Below are 25,744 nucleotides of genomic sequence, written 5' to 3'. Positions count from 1 at the left end.
ACAATAAATAAACATTAAAAAAAAAGAGGTGGACAAAGTACACAACTCCATTTAATTGAGTCAAAGCATAGATACATACTACATACTGTACATCTGGTCAACATGTATTTGTGTTCCAAGTGCTTGTTTGTAAGTATTCAAGCATTCTTTAATGTGTTGTTGCCACAATGCATTTGTAAAACCTAATGACTCAGACGATCCATTGAATGCACTGACTTCCTTGTAGAACCTAACAATAAAACTGAGGACTTTGTAGCATATGCTACATATGCTACATATGCTACAAAGTGTGTGTGCCGTAAACAGAGCAAAGATTTCAAACAATATGAATCTTTCTTCATTTCAGAAATCTCAGCTGTGAAGAGATAAAGCCATACAGACATGCTTTAGTGAGGAATCTTCATCCAAGTTCCAATCAAACTTTTCCAAAAAAAAAAATGCAGCAAGCATTTAAACTTGACTGCCAGTGTAGACGTAGTTAACATGATCGGTCGTTTTCTTGTGACAAACAGTTTATTGCCTATTCTTAGAAAAGAAAAGAAAATTCATCCACTGATTTCCAAACAGGCTCAAAGTACCATGAACCTACATAGACATGTCATGGAGTCAAAAGTACATTCAGGGTCTACAGTAAGTATTCAAGTCAATATACAGAGTTATGGTCCATCCTTGACTGGGATAGACCGGGTGTTGGGATTGAACCAGCAAACCAAAACAAATAAACAATAAACATTCAACAAGATCACAGGCAGTGACACTACAGCATTATGCAGAATATCAAATATTTGCTGTAAATATTGGAAATGTGATTTTTTGGAGTGATTTCATCTCAAGATGCATTAAAGACACATTGGGTGCATTCACAGCCGTCTGTACTTAGACCTGTCCACTTGAGATCACAACTATCTATGATCTATTTGAGTATAATAATATTCATAATAAATATAATAACAATATCAATAATAATAATAATCACAACAATAACAATAATAATTAATAGTAATAATAATAATAATACATTTGTAATGCACTTTTCATAAAAACAAATCTCAAAGTGCCAGACTCAGTTTCAATAGGCGATGTTGTCTCTGGATTCTATTCCCCAACTGCACTGTCCAGTCCCTTTTTTATTTGGGAGAAAAACAGAAGAGAAACAGGAATGAGTTCAACACAAACATAGAGCACTGCATTTGTCACAGAATAATCAAACAATTGTCAACCCATGACAGTATCTACGACATATAGTAATTTACAATATCATGTCCTTAATTACCTGCATGTCCATGTCCTCCTCATCTGAGTAGCTCTCCACATCACTTGCTACATCTTGCTCCTCAAACTGCTCTTCTCCCTCTTCAAGGTCCAGTGCAGACCCATCAAGTCCTGCCTTTACCACTTGCAAGTATTTATTTTTCACAGTGATGAGGTGAGACTGCAGCTGAGACCTTCTTCTCTTGAACTCTGCCTGAAGACCTCGGAGTCCTTCTTCAGAGAGGCTGCAGTGGCTACCTTCATAGTAATTAACAAAATATTCAAAAAGTCAAAATGACATTTATATTTTTCTTCTTTGAAATACTGGTAAGTTTCCTGTATGTTACACACATACATAAATCACATACCATCTTCCAGTGAGATGCATGTGAGATGTGTTTGAGTCCTGAAAACGCCATTAAAAAAATCAGCAAAACAGACACTTAAATCTTTGTATGGAAGAAAAATACAGCTATGGGTAGATGAGTGTGATCTGTTGATGTATTTATTGTAATGGCTAATGGCTTACCCTCAGTGCTGATGGATTATAGACCACTCAATGTCTGCTCCCTTCTCTTGAGGAACTCCCAGTGTTGCCTTACTTCCGAAGCAAGTATCATCACCTCCTCCTCAAGTCTTCTTATGTGCATTACCTCGTCAAAAATCTTTTTTTTGGCAAGGAAATCCACACCATCTGGAAATGTAAAAAAAAGAAGAAAAGAAAAATGAAGCCAGAACAAAAAGACTAATAAGCATAAGATAAATTAATGTATAACAGTTGGCGACCAGTCTCCCAATTCAATACATTTTTTACACGAGAAGAAATAATGTTGCCAAGAAATTAATTAGGCCATGACCTCTTTTGTCATCCAGACCCTTCTCTAAACTCATTCATAAAAAGTTGAGGCTATTCGGTGATACCAATTAGAAGGTTCAAAAAATGCAATGTGTAACATACCATCGGGGGGTAACTGCCAAGGAAATATGTAGCCAGCTTGTACAGTGTTACTGACAGGGCCGATTTGCTCTTGGGGTTGGACCTTTGCATCATGTTGAGCCACATAGATCTCAAGCTGTTTCTGCTCCCTCCACATGCGGTTGCGGATCACAGAGCGTCCTGAGTTGCTGTCTGGGAGACATCAGAGAAGACACATTCCGATCCATGAAAAAACCCTAATAATCAAATGTGAAAAACTTTCTGAAAACATCTGATGTCTTTCACAAACTTTGTACCTGTTTGGCTATAAAGCCGTGCCCTACGCTGCCTTAGGCCCAGAGAAGTCTCCTCAACTCTTGGTCTCACTTGTAGCAGAGAATCATTACTGGCTGCAGGGGGTTCTTTACAACACAAAGCAATGTTGAGTTATGCAAGAACATTGTACTGACTTATTTAATCAGAGAAGGCCCTTAAGAGACTGCTCTCTTTTACATGGACACCCTGAAGTTACAGTGTACTGCAAATCAACAAATTATACAAGGAAATCACATAACAGACAACACCAACTCAAAGAAAGAACATGCTCATAATTGACATTGCCATGGTTCATAACAGATAAAAACATTGACCGAACATTTGGCTTTCTGCAGAAACGGCAAAAATGCTTGTTTCAATTGTAATGCGGAAATGTTCCATATTATACAAGTTGATTAATGATACCTTCCATGTTCAGCCCAGTCCCGGACATCTCTGACCCACTGTTCCACAGTCCCATCATGTGCAGACATCTCTCCCTTGAGGGTCTCTAGGCTCTGCCTCTCCCACTCAAGATTCTGCTGTGTCTGTAGGAAAAGGAGGGATGGGGGAAATGAAACTTTAAGAGTGACATTTGTCACTCATATTGCAATGTGGCCGCTTTTCTGCAAAGAGAAGGTTACCTTACGAAATCTTGTGCACAAGGTTTTACACATGTTCTCCATCTTTCTCTTATTCCGGTCCATAATCTGGACAGTTAGCATGTCTGTGCGTGCTGTTACCGACCAAAAAAGAAGACAAAAATGATGTTTGCCTAGCAGCTCCAGTTAACAACAATGCTGTTAAAAGGCTCCACTAGTGGAACTCTATGCTGTCAAGTCATGCTATCTATATGATGATTCTGGACATAAAATATCAAATATGAAAAATATTTGATATTTCATTAAATATCAAAGCCTAACCAACCTCCTTTGCCCATAAACTTTGTGATTATGGCGGTCCTGGACAGGAAGGAGTTAACCATTTCCACCTCCTCTCCCAGGGTAGAACCCGCTCCATCCTGATTGCCTCCTCCCCATTTTATCGGACATTTTAGGAATATACAGTGCCGTCTATTAATCTGAGTTCAGGGAAACATGGATTGTTGTTTTGGCTCTGTAATCAAGCAGATTGGATTTGACATGGAAAAATGACTGGCATCGAAACACAAGGGATGAGTAAAAAATACCTCACACTTGATGCCATGTGCTTTCGCATGGAGCACAGACAACAGAGGCTTCATGGTGGTGAGGGGACTGTACTCTGGGCAGGCTTCAGCAATTCTCTGGATGTAAGGCCAGTACTTGCATATTACGTCCATGCAGAAGAAGGCTGGTGGACTGGCTGGGATTTCCTTCTGCAGGAACATTGGATATGCAAAGATCTCACCCCTGTGGGATTGTACGACAGCATTGCATTAATTAAGTGTCACTTCATGAGCATTTGAAATAAATGGAACTGTCGTGAAAATACAAAGAATGTTTTTATACTTGCCTGTACATATTCAGGGCCCGAAGGATGATGCCGTGACGGCACACTGCTACTTCTAGACCCTGGGGCAGAATTAAACATTAAATTAAATTAAATTTAACAATAATTCGGCCTTTGCTTCAATTCTGTATGCGTATTTAAATGTTATTACTGCTACTTTTCTCCATATGAAAAAGCAAATCATTTTGTTTGGAAAACCTCCAGTGTGGACGCAGCCCAAAACAGTTACATCACATCATATTAACTATTAATTGCACAAGTCTACCAGCTCGTCCAACTATGCATGCTCGTTAACTGTTGCAACGGCCATTTCCCTTGATGAGGACAAAGGCATTTGGTCCCTGGAGCATGGCTGCCCACTGCTTCTAAATAGTAAGGATGGGTTAATGTGAATTTCCCTCATTGTGGGACAATAAAGGAAATATTATCTTATCTTATCTTAAAATTTTGTATTTGGCAAATAAAGAATTTCCCATTAACTATTCTCCTATCATTACAGATAAGATAAGATATTCCTTTATTAGTCCCACAACGGGGAAATTCACAGGGGTTAGAGTGTAAGCAAAGGGTGGAATACAATGCACTACCACAAAAGTTAATATTGTGAAAAGGGCAAGCTCTAGACAACATACTTGCTCATCAAGGCTGGAACGAGCCCTCTTGCTTGTTGTCTCCTTTGCTGCGTTCAGCTGAGACCTGCCACAAACGCCTTTACCTGGCAACTAGAAAAAGGACAGGAGGAGGAGAGTGAGAATAGTCACATTAATGTCTTACCCCTTACTTCCGGCTTTGCTACAGTGCAGACGCTTTTCCTCTTTGCTCTCACCCCTGCCTGCGATTTTCTGCTATTTTTTTGCTATCTGCTTCTCCTCAATAAGAAACAAAGAGCAGCAGCTCCTGGATATTTACAAAACCAGTGGGATTATATTTTCTTTGAGATAAAACGGGCATTTTTCAATATTTTTACGACTTCCTCAACGCTACGCGAGGAGGCCTACCAAACAAGATAAGCCTGAGCCTGCTAAAGGTAATTAGCAGAAGATGCCTCCCTTCTCTACGGAAGATTACCATAAACTCCTACAGAAGATTTTACTGCTGGAAACAAAAATGAATCGGTTAGAAGTAAATGTAGAAGTGAATGGACTTTGTGGGAACAACACCACTCTAGCACTGAGATACATTCAGGTATCTGTAGGTCAAGAATGGACCTCAATTGAGCAATAACATTTTTCCAAAAATTCCTCACTGGGGGGCAATACCACAGTAGGTGGATTAACGTCCCTGCCTCTCCGCAGCCATGCCAACACAAGTGGGAAAGGGAGGGGTCCATTTTGTTCAGTGTGTGTGGTGTAATGTAAGATCTATGCAACACTTTAAATTGAATGGTTTTATATCTCACACATTTAGAAGATGCAGTTGTATTTCTCAAAATGGATTCCCACTGAGCATTTGTGATAGTGACACCTAAGTCCTTCTCCCATTGATGTTTTATGTGGCATAGGCTGTCAGGAGAGGCCAGGGATAACAACTTATACAAAACTGAAACCACTCTCCTCCCTGTGGCAATTTTCCTGAACTTATTGTCTAAATCACAGTTGCAACCAATGTTGACATTTTTTAGTATAAGTGCACTCAAAACAGATTTCAATTGTACATATGATAGAAATTCCGTGTCGCTAACCCCAAATTCAATTTTTTATTCAATTTTAATTCATTAAAGGATATCATGTCCCCATCTTTGATAATCTGGCCCAGTTCATTAATACCCTTATATTTCCAAACATTGTTGGACAATGGTCTGCCCCCTGCTGTAAATAGCGGGTTATTCCATATAGGGCATGATGGTAGTGAGGACCCCGAAAAAAGTAAGCATTTGTGTAAAGATTTAACTACCTCACATGAGAATTTTATTATAGGGTTATCCAATTTAAAATTAATTTTAGGATGAAAAAATAAAGCTGTTAACGACGCAGATTTACTATATCCTGCCAGGACCTTCTCTTCAGTCCACTTCCAACTGCCCGTTTCATTCTTGTTCATATAGGCCCATGACAGGGGAAATCTAGCATTATAGGCCAAGTAGTATGTATAAACATCCGGGACACCCAATCCCCCACTTGTCCTAGGTCTCGACATTTTTTTGTGACTAATTCTTGGTGGCTTATCCTTCCACAATAAACCTGTAAGCAATTTATTAATTTCTTTAAATCAATGTGGTGGTTGAAAAAGAATTGGAATCAGAACCTACCAATGTAACGTGTGGAGTCCCCCAAGGTTCAATCTTGGGGCCAACTTTATTCAACATCTACATGCTCCCACTAGGACAAATCATGCAAAATAATAACATTGACCACCATTGCTATGCCGATGACACCCAAATCTATGTAGCACTATCACCAAACGACTAACACATCCAGTCTTTGACTAAGTCAAAGACTGGATGTGCCAAAACTTCCTACAACTAAATGAGGACAAAACTGAGATAATTGTTTTTGGTGCTAAAAAAGAAAGGTTTAAAGTAATTCAACACCTTCACTCTCTGTCCCTGAAAACCTCAAACAAAGCCAGAAATCTTGGGGTTATTATGGATTCTGATTTACATTTCGACAGTCACATTAAATCAGTAACAAAATCAGCCTACTATCACCTAAAAAATGTAGCAAGACTTAGAGGGCTCATGTCAGCTCAAGACTTAGAAAAACTTGTACATGCCTTTATTACTAGTAGGCTAGACTACTGTAATGGTCTCCTTGCAGGTCTTCCGAAAAAAAAATGTCAGGCAGCTACAGCTTGTTCAGAACGCTGCTGCTAGAGTTCTTACAAAGACCAAAAAATGTGAGCACATTACACCAATTCTTAAATCCTTACATTGGCTCCCTGTATGTCAGAGGATGGATTTCAAAATCCTCCTGCTCACATATAAATCACTACATGGTCTAGGACCGAAGTATATCACTGATATGCTCCCACTACATAAGCCTTCTAGACCACTAAGATCTTCTGAGACCAATCTGTTAGAGATTCCCAGAGTAAACAACAATCATGGGAGAGCATCATTTAGTCACTATGCAACAAATGGCTGGAATAAACTTCCTGAAGATGTAAGACTTGCCCCAACTCTGACCACTTTTAAAACTAGACTGAAAACTTTTATGTTCACCATAGCTTTCTGCTAAATCCTTTAATGTCTGCACTGTTTTTAATTATTGCAAATATGTCTTTATTCACCTTTTCTTTCTGTAATGCATTTTTAATTTTTTGCCTTTATTTTCTTTTAATTCTTCTATTTTTTTCACTTTGTTGTATGATGTGAAGCACTTTGAGTCTGCCTTGTGTATGAAATGTGCTATACAAATAAAGTTGCCTTGCCTTGCCTTGCCTTGCCTAATAAATTAGATATTTTTCAATAGGGTTGCAAAATTCCGGGAATTTTCAGAGTTGCAAAATGTCTATGGTAATTAACGGGAATTAATGGGAATAAACCTGGAATTTACAAAATTGAAGGTTGGCCCTTAACAGGTCAGGGATTTTAAAGGTCCCATATTATACTGTTTTTCATCAATTCCACACAGCCGTCGGAGGTCCAACAACACTGGAGCCCTGTTGTACCAGTGGGGGGGCTGCAGAGACCATGCAGGAGTCGCTTGTTCTCCTCATCCTGGGAGTTGACAGGCTCAGGGAGGACCAGTTTATAGGTGGAGAGACCAGAGAAAACCTGTTTTTCATAATATGGGACCTTTAACAAACGGATTTATATTTCATATCAAACATTTAGATTTAATATATTTTTACAAGAAAAGTAAATATGACAAAGTTCACAAATATTGCTGTAAATGTGGCAAAAAGTGACTTTAAAATATTCACACCACTTTTTTAAACGTTAAGAGCTAAATGTGGCAAAATGTAGTCGTTCATTTGACATGTGAAAGTGTGTCATGTGAAAAAACAGAGCGATACATCAAATTATGTATTATATATGTATTTATTTTCTTTTGCACAAGGATTCCAGAGGAGCAGTCGTTGGATCTCAGGCTCCTCCAACAAAGCTCATTAAATGTGTCCAAAACAAAATCACAGCAGTTCAAAATGACAACGTACGACATGAAATAGTCTAGGAATCAAATATAGGCATAAAATGTAACATAGAAACATGAACTGAGAGATTTGTGGTCGATTGTAATTCCAAAACAAATATACAAAGTCAAGATTTCAGTGTTCTACTTCAACTGCATCGACCTGCTGCATATGTTTCTTATGTTTATTCAGATTGTTTGCTTAGTTATGACCATATTTCTCATCAAAATCTGTTCAGTACAAAAATGAGCAAACTCATTGAGAAAGATGCTTAATCATTATTCTATATACAGACTTTTATTTTGAAATTTGCTTTGATTTACTGATCATCCCATGGCCTCATATTTGTTAGTTTTTGGTATTTTTGTTTCATTTTGCTTTTTGCTTTCTCTTCTCATCATATAAAACATTGTCATGAATAAAAAGTCACGATAAACAACAACATTCCTTAAACTAAGTCAAATGAGCTTAAAACTTATAAAAAATAGCAAAATCAAATACAACTGTTGATGATATGAGCAAAATGATTAATAAGAGTAAAATCCTGAAATACAAAATCATATACTTGTTTATAAAGTACAACATTAAGTCAACACTTATGTATAAAAAGAAGCAGAATTCTTATGAAATATAAACATTGGTTCATCACAAATTAAGCTGTTCATTGTGATTCTCTTCAGCTAAATGTGTCCTGCTGTCCAAATCAACATCAGAACAACAATGAGCCATGTGAACCACAAGGGGGCGCTGATGTGAAGTCATGACATATGTGACTTAACAGATGAAGTCGGTGTGAAAACGGTCTCTGAGACCTCCAACAGGACTCTGCAGTCCTGGTGCTGGGAGATTTCAACCACGTCTCCATGAAGAAAGCTCTTCCCAGATACAACTGATCAGTGAGTCTGATCACAACACTGTATTCCTCCTTCCTAATTACCTTCAGAGACTCCAAACATCTAAACCAAGGACAAAGATGGTGTTTATAAACCTGATCAACATGATGATATCCACATTTTCACTGACACTGCAATGTCCTCTATCAATGTGTGTGAGTCTGTGTGTATCCCACCAAACCTGTTACCATAGCAACAACAAGCCTCGCTTCAACAAGGAAGTAAGGCACCTATGCAGTGAGACAAATGCTGCATTTCAATGTGGCGACAAAGACCAATACAAACTCCTTAAATAGCAACTTCAAAAGGCAGCTCAAACAGCTGAAGCCACTTCTAGAGTCACACCTGAAAACAAGCTCCAAGTCCATGACTTTAAGGGGGTTTGGCAGGGCCTGCAGACAACAGGGCTGTCAACAAATATTCTAAATTCGAATATATATTCAAATAGTTGTTAAAAACAGAATTTTGAATGTGAAAATTAATATTCGAATCATATGTAAAAAAACAAAAAAACAAAAAAAAACTTCAATTAATGTTAATATTCGGCTGCACGGTGGTGTAGTGGGTAGCACTCTCGCCTCACAGCAAGAGGGTCCTGGGTTCGATTCCCGGGTCGGCCCGGGTTCCTTCTGTGTGGAGTTTGCATGTTCTCCCCGTGTAAGCGTGGGTTCTCTCCGGGTTCTCCGGCTTCCTCCCACAGTCCAAAGACATGCAGGATGGGGATAATTGGTGACTCTAAATTGCCCGTAGGTGTGAATGTGAGTGTGAATGGTTGTTTGTCTCTACATGTCGGCCCTGTGATGGACTGGCAACCTGTCCAGGGTGTACCCTGCCTTCACCCAATGACAGCTGGGATCGGCTCCAGCCCCCCCGTGACCCTAAAATACAGGATAAGCGGTAGACAATGGATGGATGGATGGATAATGTTAATATTTGTTTCAATCACTGAATGAAGCCTGCCATATTTGGGACAAGAATCACGACCTTAAATTGCTCCAAAGTCTTGATCATCTCTCAGCATTTGTTTATTGTTGTCGTTCATTTAAACCGCTATGCACGCACGCACGCACACACACATGCACGCGCGCGCACACGCACATACACACAGACAGACAGACAGACAGACAGACAGACAGACAGACAGACAGACAGACAGACAGACAGACAGAGAGACTGACTTATTGACTAAATGAAATTGATAAAAAGTCACGATAAACAACAACATTCCTTAAACTAAGTCAAATTACCTCAAAACTTGTGAAAAATAGCAAAATCAAGTACAATTGTTATGAAATTAGCAAAATGATTAATAAGAGTAAAATCCTGAAATACAGAATCAAATACTTGATTATAAAGTACAACATTAAGTCAACACTTTATGTACAAAATGAAGCAGAATTCTTATGAAATATGAAAATTGGTTCATCACAAAAATAAGCTGTTCATTGGGATTCTCTTCAGCTAAATGTGTCCTGCGGCCCAAATCGACTTCACAACAACAACGCCATGTGAACCACAAGGGGGCGCTGACGTGAAGTCATGACATGTGACTAACAGATGAAGTCGGTGTGAAAACAGTCTCTGGGACCTCCAACAGGACTCTGCAGTCCTGGTGCTGGGAGATTTCAACCACGTCTCCATGAAGAAACCTGTTACCATAGCAACAACAAGCCTCGCTTCAACAAGGAAGTAAGGCGCCTATGCAGTGAGACAAATGCTGCATTTCAATGTGGCGACAAAGACCAATACAAACTCCTTAAATAGCAACTTCAAAAGGCAGCTCAAACAGCTGAAGCCACTTCTAGAGTCACACCTGAAAACAAGCTCCAAGTCCATGACTTTAAGGGGGTTTGGCAGGGCCGGCACACAATCACTAACTACAAGACCAAGCATCATGTGAGCCCCCCTTCCTGAGAGGCTGAAGGATTTCTAATAATAATAATAACACATTCAATTTATATCATGCTTTTCTGAACCCAAAGATGCTTTACAGACAAGAGATAAACAGACCATCAGACAAAACAATGAAAGAAAGAAGATGGGTTTGGAGGCGGGACTGGAATATGGTGAGGGACTCAGAATCACTGATGGTTTGGGGAAGGGAGTCCCAGAGCCTGGGAGCTGCCCTGGAGAACGCTCTGTCCCCGAAGCTGTGGAGGTTGGATTTGTGGATGGAGAGGAGACCGGCTGATGTGGATCTGAGGGCCCGCGAAGGGTTGGTAGGGGGGGGGGGGGGTGAGGTCAGGGAGATGAGGGGGGGTCAGATGGTGGAGTGCCTTCTAGGTGAGGACCAGGATTTTGGAGGGGATGCGGTGGGAGATGGGAAGCCAGTGGAGGTTCTTTAGGACTGGGCTGATGAGACGTGCGGCTGCGTTCTGGACCAGTTGGAGATGGTTTGTGGAGCTGGAGTTGATGCCGTGGAGCAATGAGTTACAGTCATCCAGACGGGAGGAAATGAAGGCATGAATGAGGATGGAGATGATGAAGAGGAGGGGGCCGAGTACAGATCCATGGGGAACACCCTGTGTGACTGTGGCTGAGGAAGAGGTGTGGTTATGGAGGGAAATAAAGTGGGATCTGTTGGAGCCAGCTGAGTGCGGTACCTTCCATACTGACGTCTTGGAGCCTGGAGAGCAGAATGTTAGAGCTCACGGTATCGAAGTGTCATTGCGCTCAGATCGAGGAGGGTGAGGATATTGAGGGAACCTGTGTCAGCAGAGGTGGAGGTCATTGAGGACTTTGACGAGGGCTGTTTCAGTGCTGTGGAGGGGGCGAACACCAGACTGGAGGGGCTCAAACAGGTTATTAATATGGAGATGGGATTGTAATTGTGTCATTTCTACTGTAGATTGGAGTCCAGTGACGCTCAGACCAGCTCTCTCAGTCTCCTCACCCTAGGTTGGTTGGTCCACCCTTTTCAATCTCAGAGCATGATGTCAGAAGGCTGCTCCACCATCAAAACATCAGGAAAGCGGCAGGGTGCTTACCAGGGTGAAGTAGAACAGCTGGTGAGGTGGTGCCAAGAGAACAACCTCATCATCAATACATCTACAAGCAAAGAGCTGATGGTTGACCTCAGAAAGAAGGCAGCCCAACACCTCCCCCTCTCCATCTATGGCCAGCTTGTTGAGAGGGTCTCCTCCTTCTGCTTTTAGGTCCCACCATACACCAGTCCCTCTCATGGGACCTGAACATCAGTGTCATTGTCAGCAAAGCCCAGCAGAGACTCCACTTCCTCCATCAGCTGAGGACATTTGGGGTTAGCAACAGAGAGAAAGTAGTGCACAGAGCCTCCAAGGTCATTGGCTGCAGTCTGCCTACCATCGCCTCACACTATGACACCAGAATCATCAAGAAGGCTAGAAACATCCCCACTGACCCCTCCCACCGAGCACATCACCTGTTCACTCTTTTACCATCAGGGAAGAGGTACAGAAGCATCACCAGCAGATCCTCACGCTTCAGAGATAGCACCTAGCTCCAAACCCCCCACTTCAACATGGACATCTTTTCATGTCCAGAGTAATAACAATATAGTAGAAATGTGATGAGTCATATTTCCAGAGGAACATGCGTATGAACATGAGCTGGTGTCGGTGTGTTAGAAACCCATGTGGATGTGAGAGGAGCTCCTTGGAGGTGCTACTCTGCTCCCCGAGCTCCTTCCTGTTCAGTCGGCCCTCCTTCAGCTGCACCAACGCCCAGGTTGTAGTAATCCGGCTCCACGTCCTCCCGTCTGCCCGGCTTCTGCCCCCTGCTGGCCTGGAGAGACGTGACAGCACACAGACATGTGACTTCCTGCATGGCTCCTCTCTCCAGGTCAATGAACACAGACTGAGTCAGTGCTCTCAACGACAGACATGTGTCAGTACCTTAAAGTAGAAGTAAAGACCAACGTTCACCAACAGCAGAAGCAGCGGCACGGTGACCAATCTGATGATGACAGGTCTCAGATCTGATGATCAAACACATGGACAGTCATCACATGACTCATCATGACTCCAACAGCTGCCATTCAACACAAACTAGGGACCTGGCATTCTGTCCTCCAGTCCATTGTTTGCTGTCACCTTTTACAGACCTGGTTTCACTTTGTTCACTAGATCAGGGCTGGATTCCAGAAAGCAGGTTTAGTTCAAACTCTGAGTTTGTTAAGCCTGAGAAGAGGGACACTCTGGGTCCTCTGTTCCACAAAGACAGTGAACCTAAACTTCCATCTAATAGATATGGAAGCACATTGATTGGAGCAGCCTGACGTCGGGACACGATGTTCAGAATCAGAATCAGAAAGGAGTTTATTGCCGAGCATGGGCAGACTGGCAATCTGGCATCAGATTAAAACCATATGTCTTAGGCTGCCTGTTTGCACAATATTCTTCTGCTTCATTTTCAGCTGCAGCCACATTCTTTTTGTGTCTGTGGGATTAAACCTAAATCTAAAAGAATATTATTACATTTCACTTCTTTCAGTCATGCTAATCAGGAATTGAACAGTCAGCTTACCTACGACAGTGACAGAGAGCAGACGGCTCTCAGAGGAGAAGTTATGAGAAAGAACATGGACGTGATAAACACAGCTGTAGCGTCCCTGGTGGGCGGGCTCTGCAGCAGGAAACAGGAAGTGGGCAGTGTGATTGACAGCTGGCTGGGTGTAGTTGTGTGCTGAGTTGGAGGAGGTGAAGGTGAGCTGGAAGGAGCCTCCTGGGTACTGTGGCTGGACGGAGCAGAAGACGATGAAGGTGGAGCCCCTAAACGCCTGAAACCCCTGCTGCTGGGCCTCGGAGACCCCGTCCATGGAGGAGGACATGGAGATGTTTGGCTGCAGCAGCAGGTCTGTAAAGACAGAGAGATGATGAACGGTCACATGAGGCTCGTTGGAGATGAACTGCTCCTCGCCTGGAAAGTAGACGAGATCGGGCGGCAGCAGCAGGAGGCGGAGCCTAAAAGCTGCCGTCCAGTCCAACACTTTCCAGCAGCCTTCATAGACGTCACAGGAAGTCATAGAAACAGTTACATCCTGTTAGATGCTACCTGTAGTTTGTGAACACGCTCAGATTGATATATTTGTTAATAATTAATTTGGATTTATTAATATTTGTTTATAAATATCAGTGGAAATGTGTGTATGTTGCATTTTATTCTCTCCTTTCCTCTTTTGATGTCTGCCTCGTAAAGAATGATGTAACTACTTGTTTTGATAAGTGCTATAAATAACTTATTATTGTTGTTATAATTATGGTTATTATTATTATCAAACACAAAAGATGTTTGAAAACTTTTATTGCACAACATTAGACTTATAGCCCACGATCTAGCGTTAAATATTAGAATGAGATCAAGATATGCTGTGGAAACAGGAAGTGATGTCACAGGTCAGACAGACAGACAGGTGTGTCCTGCCAGGTGAAGCTCAGCAGTCTATGGAGGGTCTGAAGCTTCCAAAAGAACTTTACAGTTCAGTCCAGTGAAAACCACTGACTGTCACTGGGACAGAGGAAGGAACATACTGGGAACCTTGCTTTCATAGATGATGTCATAGATGATGTCACTGAGGGGCTTACCTGAGCAGGTGAGATTCAGGATGGAGGAAGAGGAATCTGATGTTGGACACTCCCTCAGAGTGGATCCAGAATGAACACAGTCAGACCTGATCCTCCACACAGGTCTTCTTGAGGACTCCTTTCTCCGTCCTACAGAAACAGCAGAGCCACAGTCCAGCTCTCTACAGACAACAGCTGCTTCCTTCAGGGTCCAGACATAGTAGTTCATTGGTCTCCAGTCTCCCTGATGTCTCACCTCCAGTGTTCCAGCACAGCGACTGGCTCCTCCCACCAACCTGACATCATCAGGCTCTGAACAGAAAGAAGAGAGTCGTCAGTCAAAGAGCAAAGTGAGTTTGATGAGAACAGAAATGAACCAGATCAAAGCTGCAGCTCCTCTTCTACCTGAGCAGGTGAGTCCAACAGCTTTGCCAGGTGAGCAGGTGTTTCTATCTGAGCCTGAGCTTCTACAGTCCAGGAGAGCAGACTCATGGCCTCCACACTGGAACTCTTTGGTCCACGTTGGAGCCCCCACGTCTCCATAGAGCGCCCCCTGGAGGACTGAAGGAGCCCCACAGCCAAGCTCCCTACAGACCACCTCTGCATCCTGCTGGTCAAAGTCAGCTTCACACACTGAGGACCACCACTGGTTGGACTGGTTGGACTTCACCTCCAGTCTGCCTGAGCACAGACTAGTCCCATTCAGCAGCCTGACAGAGTCTGGAGAGATGATAGAAGATCAAATAGAGAGAGAGAAAAGACACCAGACACCAGAGAAAAAGATGTCATGAAACTATTCAGTGATTCAAACTGGACTCAAAACAATTCCACCATCAGTTCATCATGAACACCAGAACACATGGTTACAACACCACAGCCTGCAGCCATGTTCCATCACATTCCCGTGTACTCGTGGCTTAAGGGTGAAGCTGATGTGGTCTCTGTCCCACTGTGACACCGAGGTCCACAAGCAGACAACACAACACTTCACTAACTGTGGATGCTCCACGTAATAAGGCAGGGAGACACCAACTGTGACACGTTAACACCATATCAGCCGTGTGACAAAGAAATGTGTTGCACTCTCTTCACACAGCACTGCTGTTGCAGAATAGTGGGGACGTCCATGTTCTCCCTCATGGTCCTCATGCAGCCGCTAACCTGTGATGATCACATTAGAGCTGCACAGTTTGATGTGTGCATAAAAGCACCAGATGGTCAACGCTTCATCGGCCATCAAGCTCATTTAACACTGAATGAGTCAGGGAGGATTCAGATCCATCTGGCAGATAGAAACAGATGAAAGGGCCCGGAGAATCCCAGGATGCTGCTGCAAACATGTCTGCCACTGTCATCCCTCTGAGGAGAGCCTTGGATGAGGACATGACTCTCTTGCAGTGCACCTGAATGTCCAGCGGAGGCTCCTCTCCTGCTGCACTGGAGGCTTGTGTGATTAGGCCTGTCACGATAACAAATTTTGCTGGGCGATTAATTGTCCCCGAAATGATTGCGAAAAGCAGTGTTTCCCCTACCATTGTACAGGCCTGGCGGCCCGCCAGGCCAAGGAGACCTGCCGCCAGGCCAAAAAAAAAATCAAGCCACCAAAAATATATACCAAAAATAAGCCACCTATCAATTCATTCATAAATCAATAATCATTTACATTAGGAGTGCCTCCGCGCAGCACAGCAGACTTGCTCCGCAAGACGCGAGGCCGCAACAATCCTCACCGCGCGCCCCCGCTACGTTCTTCTTCGTGTACGTTCTTGATGTTGTTCTGATGCCGTTCCGCCTCGTTAAACCACCACGATGTCGCTTTCTACTTTGAAAACACGGAACGTTGACACTGTATTTTGATAAGCTGTTGCACTCTTCAGACTCGTGGTGTGAGCGGAACCGGTCCATAGGGTCCATAATATTTATTTTATTACATTACATTATTATTTATTTTTACATAATAAAAATGCGGCTGTGTGTCTCCGTCCAAAACCCGCTGCGCTCGCGCTGTCTGCTCGCACAGATCCGCTCGTGCGCACATGCGCTGATGCAGGTCGAGTGTTGTCGAGAAATATAAGCAGAGACGGCGCTCCTTAAAAACAACATCACGCCATGTGTGTGTAGTATTAGGACGTGATGACGTATGTACAACCGGCCAAAGCCCGTTTGCCCCCCCTCCCCGGGGGGGGGGGAGGATTGTTTTTGATAAGATGTGGAACTTTGAGTTAACTGCTGTTGAGTAAACCTATAACTTATATTTTACTTGATAAAATAAGACAATATATGCACTCATATGTCGTTGTAGTGTTTTACAGTATCTGTAGCTATTAATGTGATGCTCATCATTTTCCAGCCATATTTTTCTGGACCCTGATCATTTCCATCAACCAGCACCTTAATAAGTCACTCACTTCTTGTGATCTTGAATACACTCTGGTTGAACAAAAATGTTGAATGCAAATATAATAATTGCAGAATTGCAGACTGCTTGCTGTGCCACCTGACTTAATCCAACTGCACCAATACACCATCCCACGCGTCTCGTCTGTTTAGGGTTTTTTCGGTGGGTACCACCGGGCCTGAAAAAAATTCTAGGGGAAACACTGAAAAGCGAATATATTGCCGTTTTGAGACCATTTTCAACTGATATAATGATAATGGCATAATAATGCAAGTACACCCTTTCAAAGATCAAAACTTTTATTTCTAAAGAATATTTCACATGAGAACTGGAAAACATTTTAAATATCCAAAATAAGTATACAAAACAACCAAAAACAATAAATAAAAGGACTCTCAATCTATTTTAACAAAAAATGCACTTGAATAAAAACAAACACAACCGAAACAATATATAAATTAGATGTTAACTAACATTACCACAGTGAAGCTGGCAGCAGCCACACGTTACAGACACAGTCTGTGTAGCAGGTAAAACACCCTGCCTACGGACACTGCGCCTCCGTTCCCCATGTAGTTTAACTGTCTGAACGATACTAAAGGGCAGCATCTCTTTAGCGATGAAGCGAAGTACACACTCTGTGAGTGCGCACCGTTTTGCACTGTCCTGTTGGTACTTTGTCGACTAAACGCCAGCGTGATTGTGGACTGCCGGGAAGACGGGGATGTCCCATCTGTAGTATTTTTTTTCGCCACCTTGGAAAACTGCATCAGATGGTTATGCTTTAGGTGGAGATGCAGGTTTGTTGTATTCCCGCGTTTAGTTGCTATTCTTTCGAACAAATGCAACATACCCATGGGCGTAGGTTTAGGGGGGGACACATGGGACTTGTCCCAATCAATATGTTAAAGACCCCCTCCAGGCATGTTTTTAAGTATAAAATAATAATCTGCAATGCCTAATATTTTGTTTAACATTGTTTCCCCAAATAAAAAGTAAAAAAATACTCTGAAATTGGGCTCTAAGGACATCCACTGCTCTCTCCTCATGGAGAATTCTGAGACGCTGAATATTCATGATATGCAAATACCACGCGCCCCGACCACCACAGCTGCTTGCGCTTATGCTGGCGCTTCTATGTGACCGGTGGATGAACGACAACAAGATGGCTAGCCGTAACATCGACGAGATTCAGCCGGGGTACTATGAACCGACACGAGGATGGATGCGTCCGATCGGTAGGCCCAACTAGAAGGTGCGAAACGCCGCGGCGGGCATGCCGGCCGCACCGCATTTCACCGGGGTGCCGCCGTGTGCGCCCGCCTCGCGCCTCGGGGAACGACAGTGATTGGTTGGGTGTATTTGCGATGTACATAATCTCGCTTGCCAGGATTCGTTTGAATTTCAAATTTCACAGAGGTGCACAGAAATCTCCTCCTTCAGGAGAGGAATGTGAAAAAACCTCTCTAATGACAAAATCTGCTCAGATACAAGTCACTATAGTCAGTGTCAGACATTTTAGAGGACAGAAAAATAAGAAAAACACATTTTTGAGTGGAGGGGGACTTTAAGATGACAAAATTGTCCACACCAATATTTCAGCAAACTCATTTTTGCGTTCCAACGGCCAGCACCATGGCCAGGACGACAGTACAAGACACGCCGTCATTTGATTGGCTGAAAAACCGAAGGGGAGGGGGAAGGGTTATGTGACACGCTACCTATGCACGCTACACGCAAGGGACGCGAGAGTGAGAGAGAGTCAAATCACACAGATTAGCAGAGGCTGGCAGACAAACGAGCGGGTGTTGATGATAACGGTCGGGGCTGTCTGCCAATACATACCCCATAAAAGGCCAGAGTAAAACATTTTAACATTCCCTTTGCTCTTCAGCATGTACATGTTTGCCCCTTTTTGTACTTTGTAGATCAGCTATGCCACCCAAGAAGAAGAAGAAGAAAGGGGATCTACAAGGCTTTTTCACAAAGCAGAGTGTAAGTAGTGCTAGCCACACAAACTAGCAGTGGTAACGTTAGTGACCAGGCTTTCAAATTTAGATTGTACCGTGGAAAATAGTATTAACTGGTGATAGTATATGTTACCCAGGATATTGTTACAGCTAAACCTAGCTTCTGTAATCGTTCAACCAAGGTTAGGAACATTGATTAGGGGTGTGCAGCACGGATAGTGGCATAGAAGTTGCTGTATCATGATAGAATGCTAACGTTACGTTACCAAGTCACTGAATGTTAATTAGCCTACCTTAAGTTAGAATACAGTCACAATAAACAGTGGATCTGAGACATTTTCGTTTCTATATTCTGTAATGTATTTGTGAGTGTAGCCTATACAATGCAGAGAAATAAAAGGGAGACCACCAAATTCACAGGTTAATGAAGAACTGTCATTGCATTGCTGGACACAAAAAACGTGTTTGGCAATGTAAATAAGTTAACACTGTTGGTTATTCAAATATAATGTGTAGCTGCCATCAAAGTCAGTTATACTATTTAAGTTCATTTAAACAATTAATAAATGATTGGTAGTTAAATATGAATAAAATGTGAATAATTTAAGTTTAAATAAGGGAATATATTTTTGTTATTTTACATGGATGTAATTGTGTAAAAGGAACTGTTTATTGTAGCGGAACCAATGTCCGCCGGTGTCAGTGCTCTCACGTCGTTTTGTGTTGACGCACTTTACCTTCACCATGCTTGAGGCTAGCAGCGGTCAATAAGTCCGGTATGAAAGAAGCAGATGAAAGAAGAAGAATAAAGTGTCCTTAACTCCGTTTAGTTAAGAAGGCCAATGAGGTATGTTTATGTATTATCATTGTTTATATTGTGCTTCATAACTCGCTCTGTGTTACGTGAATTTAATTGTTTGTTTATGTTTATTTTATTTAGTTCTTACGACATTCGTCAACCTGTGAACTTTTCTTGACAATTCCTCGACTGAACAGAATAAATGCCTGTGAGAGGAACACCTTGTGTCATGATTGACTGAACGGGAGTTACAGTAAGAACTCAGCCTGTCCGACGTGAGGTGGAAAGACGATGTGTGCGCCCGCCGTGGACGGAGCTGCAAGAGAGTTGCAACGCACGCTAGCGCCGAGAACAGCCTGTCCGACGTGAGGTGGAAAGACGATGTGTGCGCCCGCCGTGGACGGAGCTGCAAGAGAGTTGCAACGCACGCTAGCGCCGAGAAAATAAGACTGTGCACATGCCGGTAACTCAAGCAAGCAGCAAGCAGAGTCCAAGAGCACCAAGTGATCAAGCTTACAACAAGTAATGCATTCAAAACAAGTTGGATGTTAAGAGGTAAAGCTTATCAACTGCTTATAAGGGGCTCTATAAGTGCTGAAAGGTTAAGTTTTCTGATGTTATGTACATGATAACAAGCAAGTCATTTCTGATTTCATCATATTCGTTTATTATTTAACCATTGGAAGTGTTTTGACATTTAAAGAGTCATTCTTTGCTGCTGCTAAAGTTAAAAATAAGTGATATAATTAATTGCAAGTGGAAATAAGTTCATTTGTATTGTGAAAGCGATTTTGAAACATTAAGACACTGTAAAAAAAATTGTTGGTTAAATTTAAAGGTTAAAAAGGGTTAGGTTAGTTGAAATTTGTATCTTTATTGCAATTTAACAGCTATACTAACTTGTAATCTTCAAGCTAAGCTAGTCAACGTAACTAGTTTCAGTTACATTTAAAGGGTAACTAAATCAAAAATTACAAGTAAGGTTAACTCAAACAATTCTGAACATGGCTGTGTATCATGGTAATATTGAAGCTATAGAAGTAGAACAGCAGTCTATACATCTTATTGAAGCAAATTTAAACACAATTTCATTACAAGATAGTGAGGTTGGTGTTGAGAAACAAGCTGCTGCACAAGAAGGACCAAGAAGAAGTCAGAGAAACAGAACACTGACTGAAAAGGGTCAAGAACTCCAAGACAACAAATCTAAAAGGCTTTTGAACAGTTTCACAACTACTTACAAGAAATGGAAATCTCTTGTGAGGGAGGCAAACAGAGCACATGACGGATCCCTTCCCAATGAGATACTGCAAGACCACATGACTAAAGTTGACCATGCTTCAACAGATGTAAAACAAGCCTATGAAGACTTACGTCAACACAAGGCACCTGATGGAGAGACTCGCCGTCGAGTAGACACATGTGATGCTCTCACAAAAAAGATCTTGCAATGGGATCTGAACGAAGAGACAGATAAAGGACAAGACTCTAAAGGTGATCAAGCATACTGGGTTGAGACTGGCTCAGTGTTTTTATCTGCAGCATCCCAGAGATCTAATGTGGACTCTCAAGGAGTTAAGTCTACAAAGAGTTCAAGCTTAAGTTCAAAACGTTCAAGTCTGTCCTCTGCAAAGGTAAAAGAAGCTGCAGCGGAGTTAGCTGCAACTCAAGCCACTTTGGAAGTTTTACAAGAAATGGAACGTGAGAAACAAGAGCTTGAAACACTTGAAAATGAGAACAGACAGAGACTTGCATTACAGGAAGCTGAAAATGCTGCAAGGCAAAATGCTTTAGAAGAGAAGCGCATGCAGATAGAGCGCTTAAGGACAGTCAAGAAGTTGAATGCTGCAAAGGCAAGACTGCAAGTCTATCAACAAGAAGTAGACTCAGATCAAGAGATATCAGATTTTCTCCACGACTGCAAGCCCAAGCAAGAGAAACCTGTATCTAAACCAAGAAGTCACCCAGTGCATCATATAACACAAACTGGTGCACATGTACAACCTGCTGTGTTAACACAAACTGCCACAAGGGAGCAGCCTGCTATTAACGCCCATCAAGAGCATAGCACTACATCACTTGCCAGTGCAATAGCAGAGTCAATCAATGCAAGCCGTCTGCCTGTACCAGAGCCTTCTGTCTTCAGTGGAGACCCGCTAAGGTATAAGGACTGGAAGATGTCTTTTCAAACTCTGATAGGAAGGAAACACATTCCAGTGAATGAGAAGGTCTACTACCTCCGTAAGTATGTCGGCGGACCTGCAAAGAAAGCCATTGAGAGTTATTTTCTGATAGGCACGGATGCAGCTTACCATTCAGCGTGGAACGTCCTGGAAGAAAGATACGGAAGCTCATTCATGATCGCTAAAGCTTTCAGAGATAAGCTCACCTCATGGCCAAAGATAGGACCCAAGGATAGTGTTGAACTCAGAGAGTTCTCAGACTTTCTTCGAGGCTGTGAAACAGCAATGTCTGAGATTAAAGGTCTCCAAGTCCTAAATGACTGTGGTGAAAACCAAAGGATACTTACCAAACTTCCTGATTGGTTGATAGCCAGATGGAACAGAAAGGTAATTGAGATTGAAGAAGAAGCCAAGACATTCCCCAGCTTCAGTCAGTTTGTTAGGTTTGTCGCAAAGGAAGCTAAGATAGCCTGTAGCCCTGTGACCTCTCTTCATGCTCTGAAGTCTAATGATGTTGAAAAGATGAAGACACCAAAGACACGAAGCGTCTGAAGAAAACTCAGATGTTAAAGGTTGTGTATTTTGTGAGAAGGCAAACCATAACATTCATACATGTCGAAGGTTCATGGACAAGTCAATTACAGAAAGAGTCAAATTTGTGCAAACAAATAAAATGTGTTTTGGATGTTTGAAAACAGGACACCTTTCAAAGAACTGTGAAAGGAGGAGTGTCTGCGACACATGCAAAAGGAAGCATCCAACATGCTAACACGAAGATCGAGCTAAGGAGGACAGAAAGAAATATCGGGACGACGAAAGAAAGGACAGTGTGAAACACTCAAAAGAGAAAGAAAGGTCAAAAGAAAGAACAGAGTCTAAACCAACTGATGCATCATTGAGGGAGGCAACTTCTCACCGAGTCGTACAAGATATGAAGAGCACCCATACCTCCTCGGTTATGCCAGTATGGTTATCCACAACAAGTAACCCAGACAGTGAAGTTCTCTTATATGCACTTTTGGACAATCAAAGTGATACCACCTTTGTTTTGCAAGAAAAGGCTGACATTCTGGATGTTCCAAGGGAGCCTGTGCAATTGAAACTGTCAACGCTTGCATCCAGAAGTACAGTCATTCCAAGTCAGAAGCTAACTGGTTTGCAAGTTAGAGGCTTTTATTCATCAAAGAAAATCCCTCTCCCAGTAACTTACACAAGAGAGTTTATTCCTGTCAATTTAAGTCATATTCCTACACCTAAGACAGCAAGAGCATGGCCTCACCTAGAGCACCTTGCTGAAGAGATTGCTCCTTTAATTGAATGTGATGTTGGCCTGCTTATAGGTTACAATTGTTCTCAAGCCCTGCTACCAAGAGAGGTTGTGGCTGGCAAAGACAATGAGCCATTTGCCCAAAGAACGGACCTTGGCTGGAGTATCGTCGGCGGTGTGAATCCCTGTGTCGACTACGGTGATGCGTTCGGAAGCAGCCACACAGTTGTTGTGAGACAAGTGACACCTTATCAGCAGTCGCCTGCTAATCTGACAAGTGAAGTCCGGTACATATGCCGAACACAAGTAAAAGAAGTCATCACTCCACCAGATGTGATAAAAGCACTTGAGTCTGACTTCAACGAAAGAGGTGTAGAAGATGCTCACATCTCTCAAGAGGATCTCCGCTTCCTATCAATAATGGAGGAAGGAATCAGGATCAAAGCAGACGGTCACTGTGAAATGCCCTTGCCATTTAAAGAAGGCAGGCCGAATCTTCCAGACAATAGGAAATGTGCAGAGCATCGTCTGAAATGTTTGAGAAGAAGATTTGAAAGGGACAAACAATACCATAAGGACTACGTAGCCTTCATGAGTGAAACAATATCTCGCGGAGACGCTGAGAAGGTTTCAATGGAAGATGTGAATAATAGCCCTGCTTGGTACATCCCGCACCATGGGGTGTACCACCCACAGAAACCAGGGAAGATAAGAGTCGTGTTTGACTGTTCAGCGAAGTTTGAAGGCGTATCATTGAACGACCATCTGCTTACTGGGCCAGAACTGACGAATAATTTGGTTGGTGTCCTCTGCCGGTTTCGCAAGGGTCCTGTAGCAGTGATGTGCGATATTGAACGTATGTTCCATCAGTTTCATGTCAGAACAGAAGACCAGGACTATTTGAGATTCCTATGGTGGGAAGATGGAAACTTTCAAGCCCAACCATCAGTCTATCGTATGCGAGTGCACCTGTTTGGGGCCGCCTCATCGCCAGGCTGTGCAAACTACGGCCTCAAGCACATTGCAGCTCAAGGACAGGGTCGTTACAGTGAAGCAAGCATCCGCTTTGTAGAAAGGAACTTTTATGTGGATGACGGTCTGACGAGTGTGTCATCAGATAACGAAGCGATACAGCTGATTAGAGAGGCCAGGCAGCTCTGCAGCGCTGGCAAGCTACGCATCCACAAGTTCGTTTCCAATCGTCAGGAGGTACTTGCATCACTTCCCAGAGAAGAGTGTGCAGAAAAGGCACGACATCAAGACTTAGCCTTGAGTGAGCCACAGATTGAGAGAGCCCTAGGTGTTAAGTGGTGCATCTCTTCAGATCAGTTCCTCTTCAGAGTAGTGGTGAGTGAACGCCCGCTTTCTAGAAGAGGCGTCTTGTCAACGGTAGCATCTGTTTACGACCCACTCGGCTTCGTAGCGCCTTTCATTCTTGTCGGGAAGCAAATACTCCAGCAGATGTGCCGAGAGAAAACCGGATGGGATGAACCACTATCTGACGATCTTCGGTCACAGTGGGAATCTTGGTTGTTGGACCTACAGAATCTAGCTGATGTTAAGACTCAAAGATGTTATCTCCCAGCAAGCTTCGGTGAAGTCCAAAGACACGAACTCCATCATTTCTCGGACGCGAGTGTCACAGGATATGGAGAATGCACTTACCTGAGAGCAGTTAGTGCAACAGGACAAATCCACTGTTCGCTGGTCATGGGTAAGGCCAGAGTGGCCCCCACGAAGGTCACTACAATACCAAGACTCAAGCTTTCAGCAGCTGTTGTTGCTGTTCGCACTAGTGACTTGCTCAGAAAAGAGTTGGAGCTCGAAGGAGCCCAGGAAATCTTCTGGACGGACTCAAGAGTCGTACTTGGATATGTCAACAACGAGGCCAGAAGATTCCACGTATTTGTGGCAAATCGCATTCAGCGAATAAAGGAAAGTACCGATCCAAGTCAATGGAGATATGTGGCCTCTGAAGAAAATCCCGCAGACCACGCATCTCGGGGTCTTAAGTCAAAGGAGCTCATTGCTTCCAACTGGTTCACGGGTCCAAGCTTTCTCTGGTGTGACGAGCTTCCCAGTGGAGATACTAAGGTGGGAGAAATTGCAGTTGAAGACCCAGAAGTGCGTAAAGCTTTTGTGTACAAGACCTTAACAACAGAAGATTCACTGCTCGATCGCTTCCTTAAGTTCTCCAGCTGGACAAGGTTAGTCCAAGCCATCGCCAGGCTTGTGCGGTGGATCAAAGAGCTTAAAGGGTTGGTATCCAGAACCAATGAAGCCACAAGTCTCGAAGAGAGAAAAGAGGCAGAACTTACCATCATTGGTATTGTCCAACAGTCAACCTTCTCAGAGGAAATCCAAAATCTTCAATCTAAGAAGGAGATCACAGCTATAAGACCAGCAAGCTGCACCAATTGAATCCTTTCTTGGATGAACGGGGCATCCTCAGAGTGGGAGGTCGACTTGAACATGCAGCTTTACATCCTCACATCAAGCATCCAGCAGTCGTGCCGAAGTCTAGCCACATATCGACCTTACTGATCAAGCATTATCATCAGCAAGTGCACCACCAAGGGCGTGGCATAACAATGAATGCACTACGGTCAAACGGCATCTGGATAATTGGATGTAATCATGCTGTGTC

At 42.8% G+C, this 25,744-nt stretch overlaps 2 protein-coding genes across 2 annotated transcripts in view; one reads left to right on the top strand and one right to left on the bottom strand.

Annotated features, from left to right (window-relative positions):
* Positions 1 to 25,744, top strand: part of LOC311010055 (scavenger receptor cysteine-rich domain-containing protein DMBT1-like) — a gene marked incomplete at both ends in the record, with an annotated part of 528,569 nt that overhangs the window by 238,628 nt on the left and 264,197 nt on the right. The window lies entirely within an intron of this gene.
* Positions 1,414 to 25,744, bottom strand: part of LOC311010000 (scavenger receptor cysteine-rich type 1 protein M130-like) — a gene marked incomplete at both ends in the record, with an annotated part of 117,861 nt that continues 93,530 nt past the window's right edge. The window contains 7 exons of the mRNA XM_084004483.1: positions 1,414 to 1,509; positions 2,265 to 2,376; positions 2,909 to 3,030; positions 3,672 to 3,873; positions 3,977 to 4,035; positions 4,606 to 4,695; positions 11,544 to 11,566. Coding sequence (XP_083860609.1) covers positions 1,414 to 1,509; positions 2,265 to 2,376; positions 2,909 to 3,030; positions 3,672 to 3,873; positions 3,977 to 4,035; positions 4,606 to 4,695; positions 11,544 to 11,566 — 704 coding nt within the window. The remainder of the gene's footprint in view (positions 1,510 to 2,264; positions 2,377 to 2,908; positions 3,031 to 3,671; positions 3,874 to 3,976; positions 4,036 to 4,605; positions 4,696 to 11,543; positions 11,567 to 25,744) is intronic.

The sequence above is a fragment of the Eutrigla gurnardus genome, assembly GCF_963514095.1.
Source record: "Eutrigla gurnardus genome assembly, chromosome: 24".
Taxonomy (NCBI): Eukaryota; Metazoa; Chordata; class Actinopteri; order Perciformes; family Triglidae; genus Eutrigla; species Eutrigla gurnardus.
Note: the sequence above shows the minus strand (reverse complement) of the source record. Positions and strands in the feature narration are given on the sequence as shown.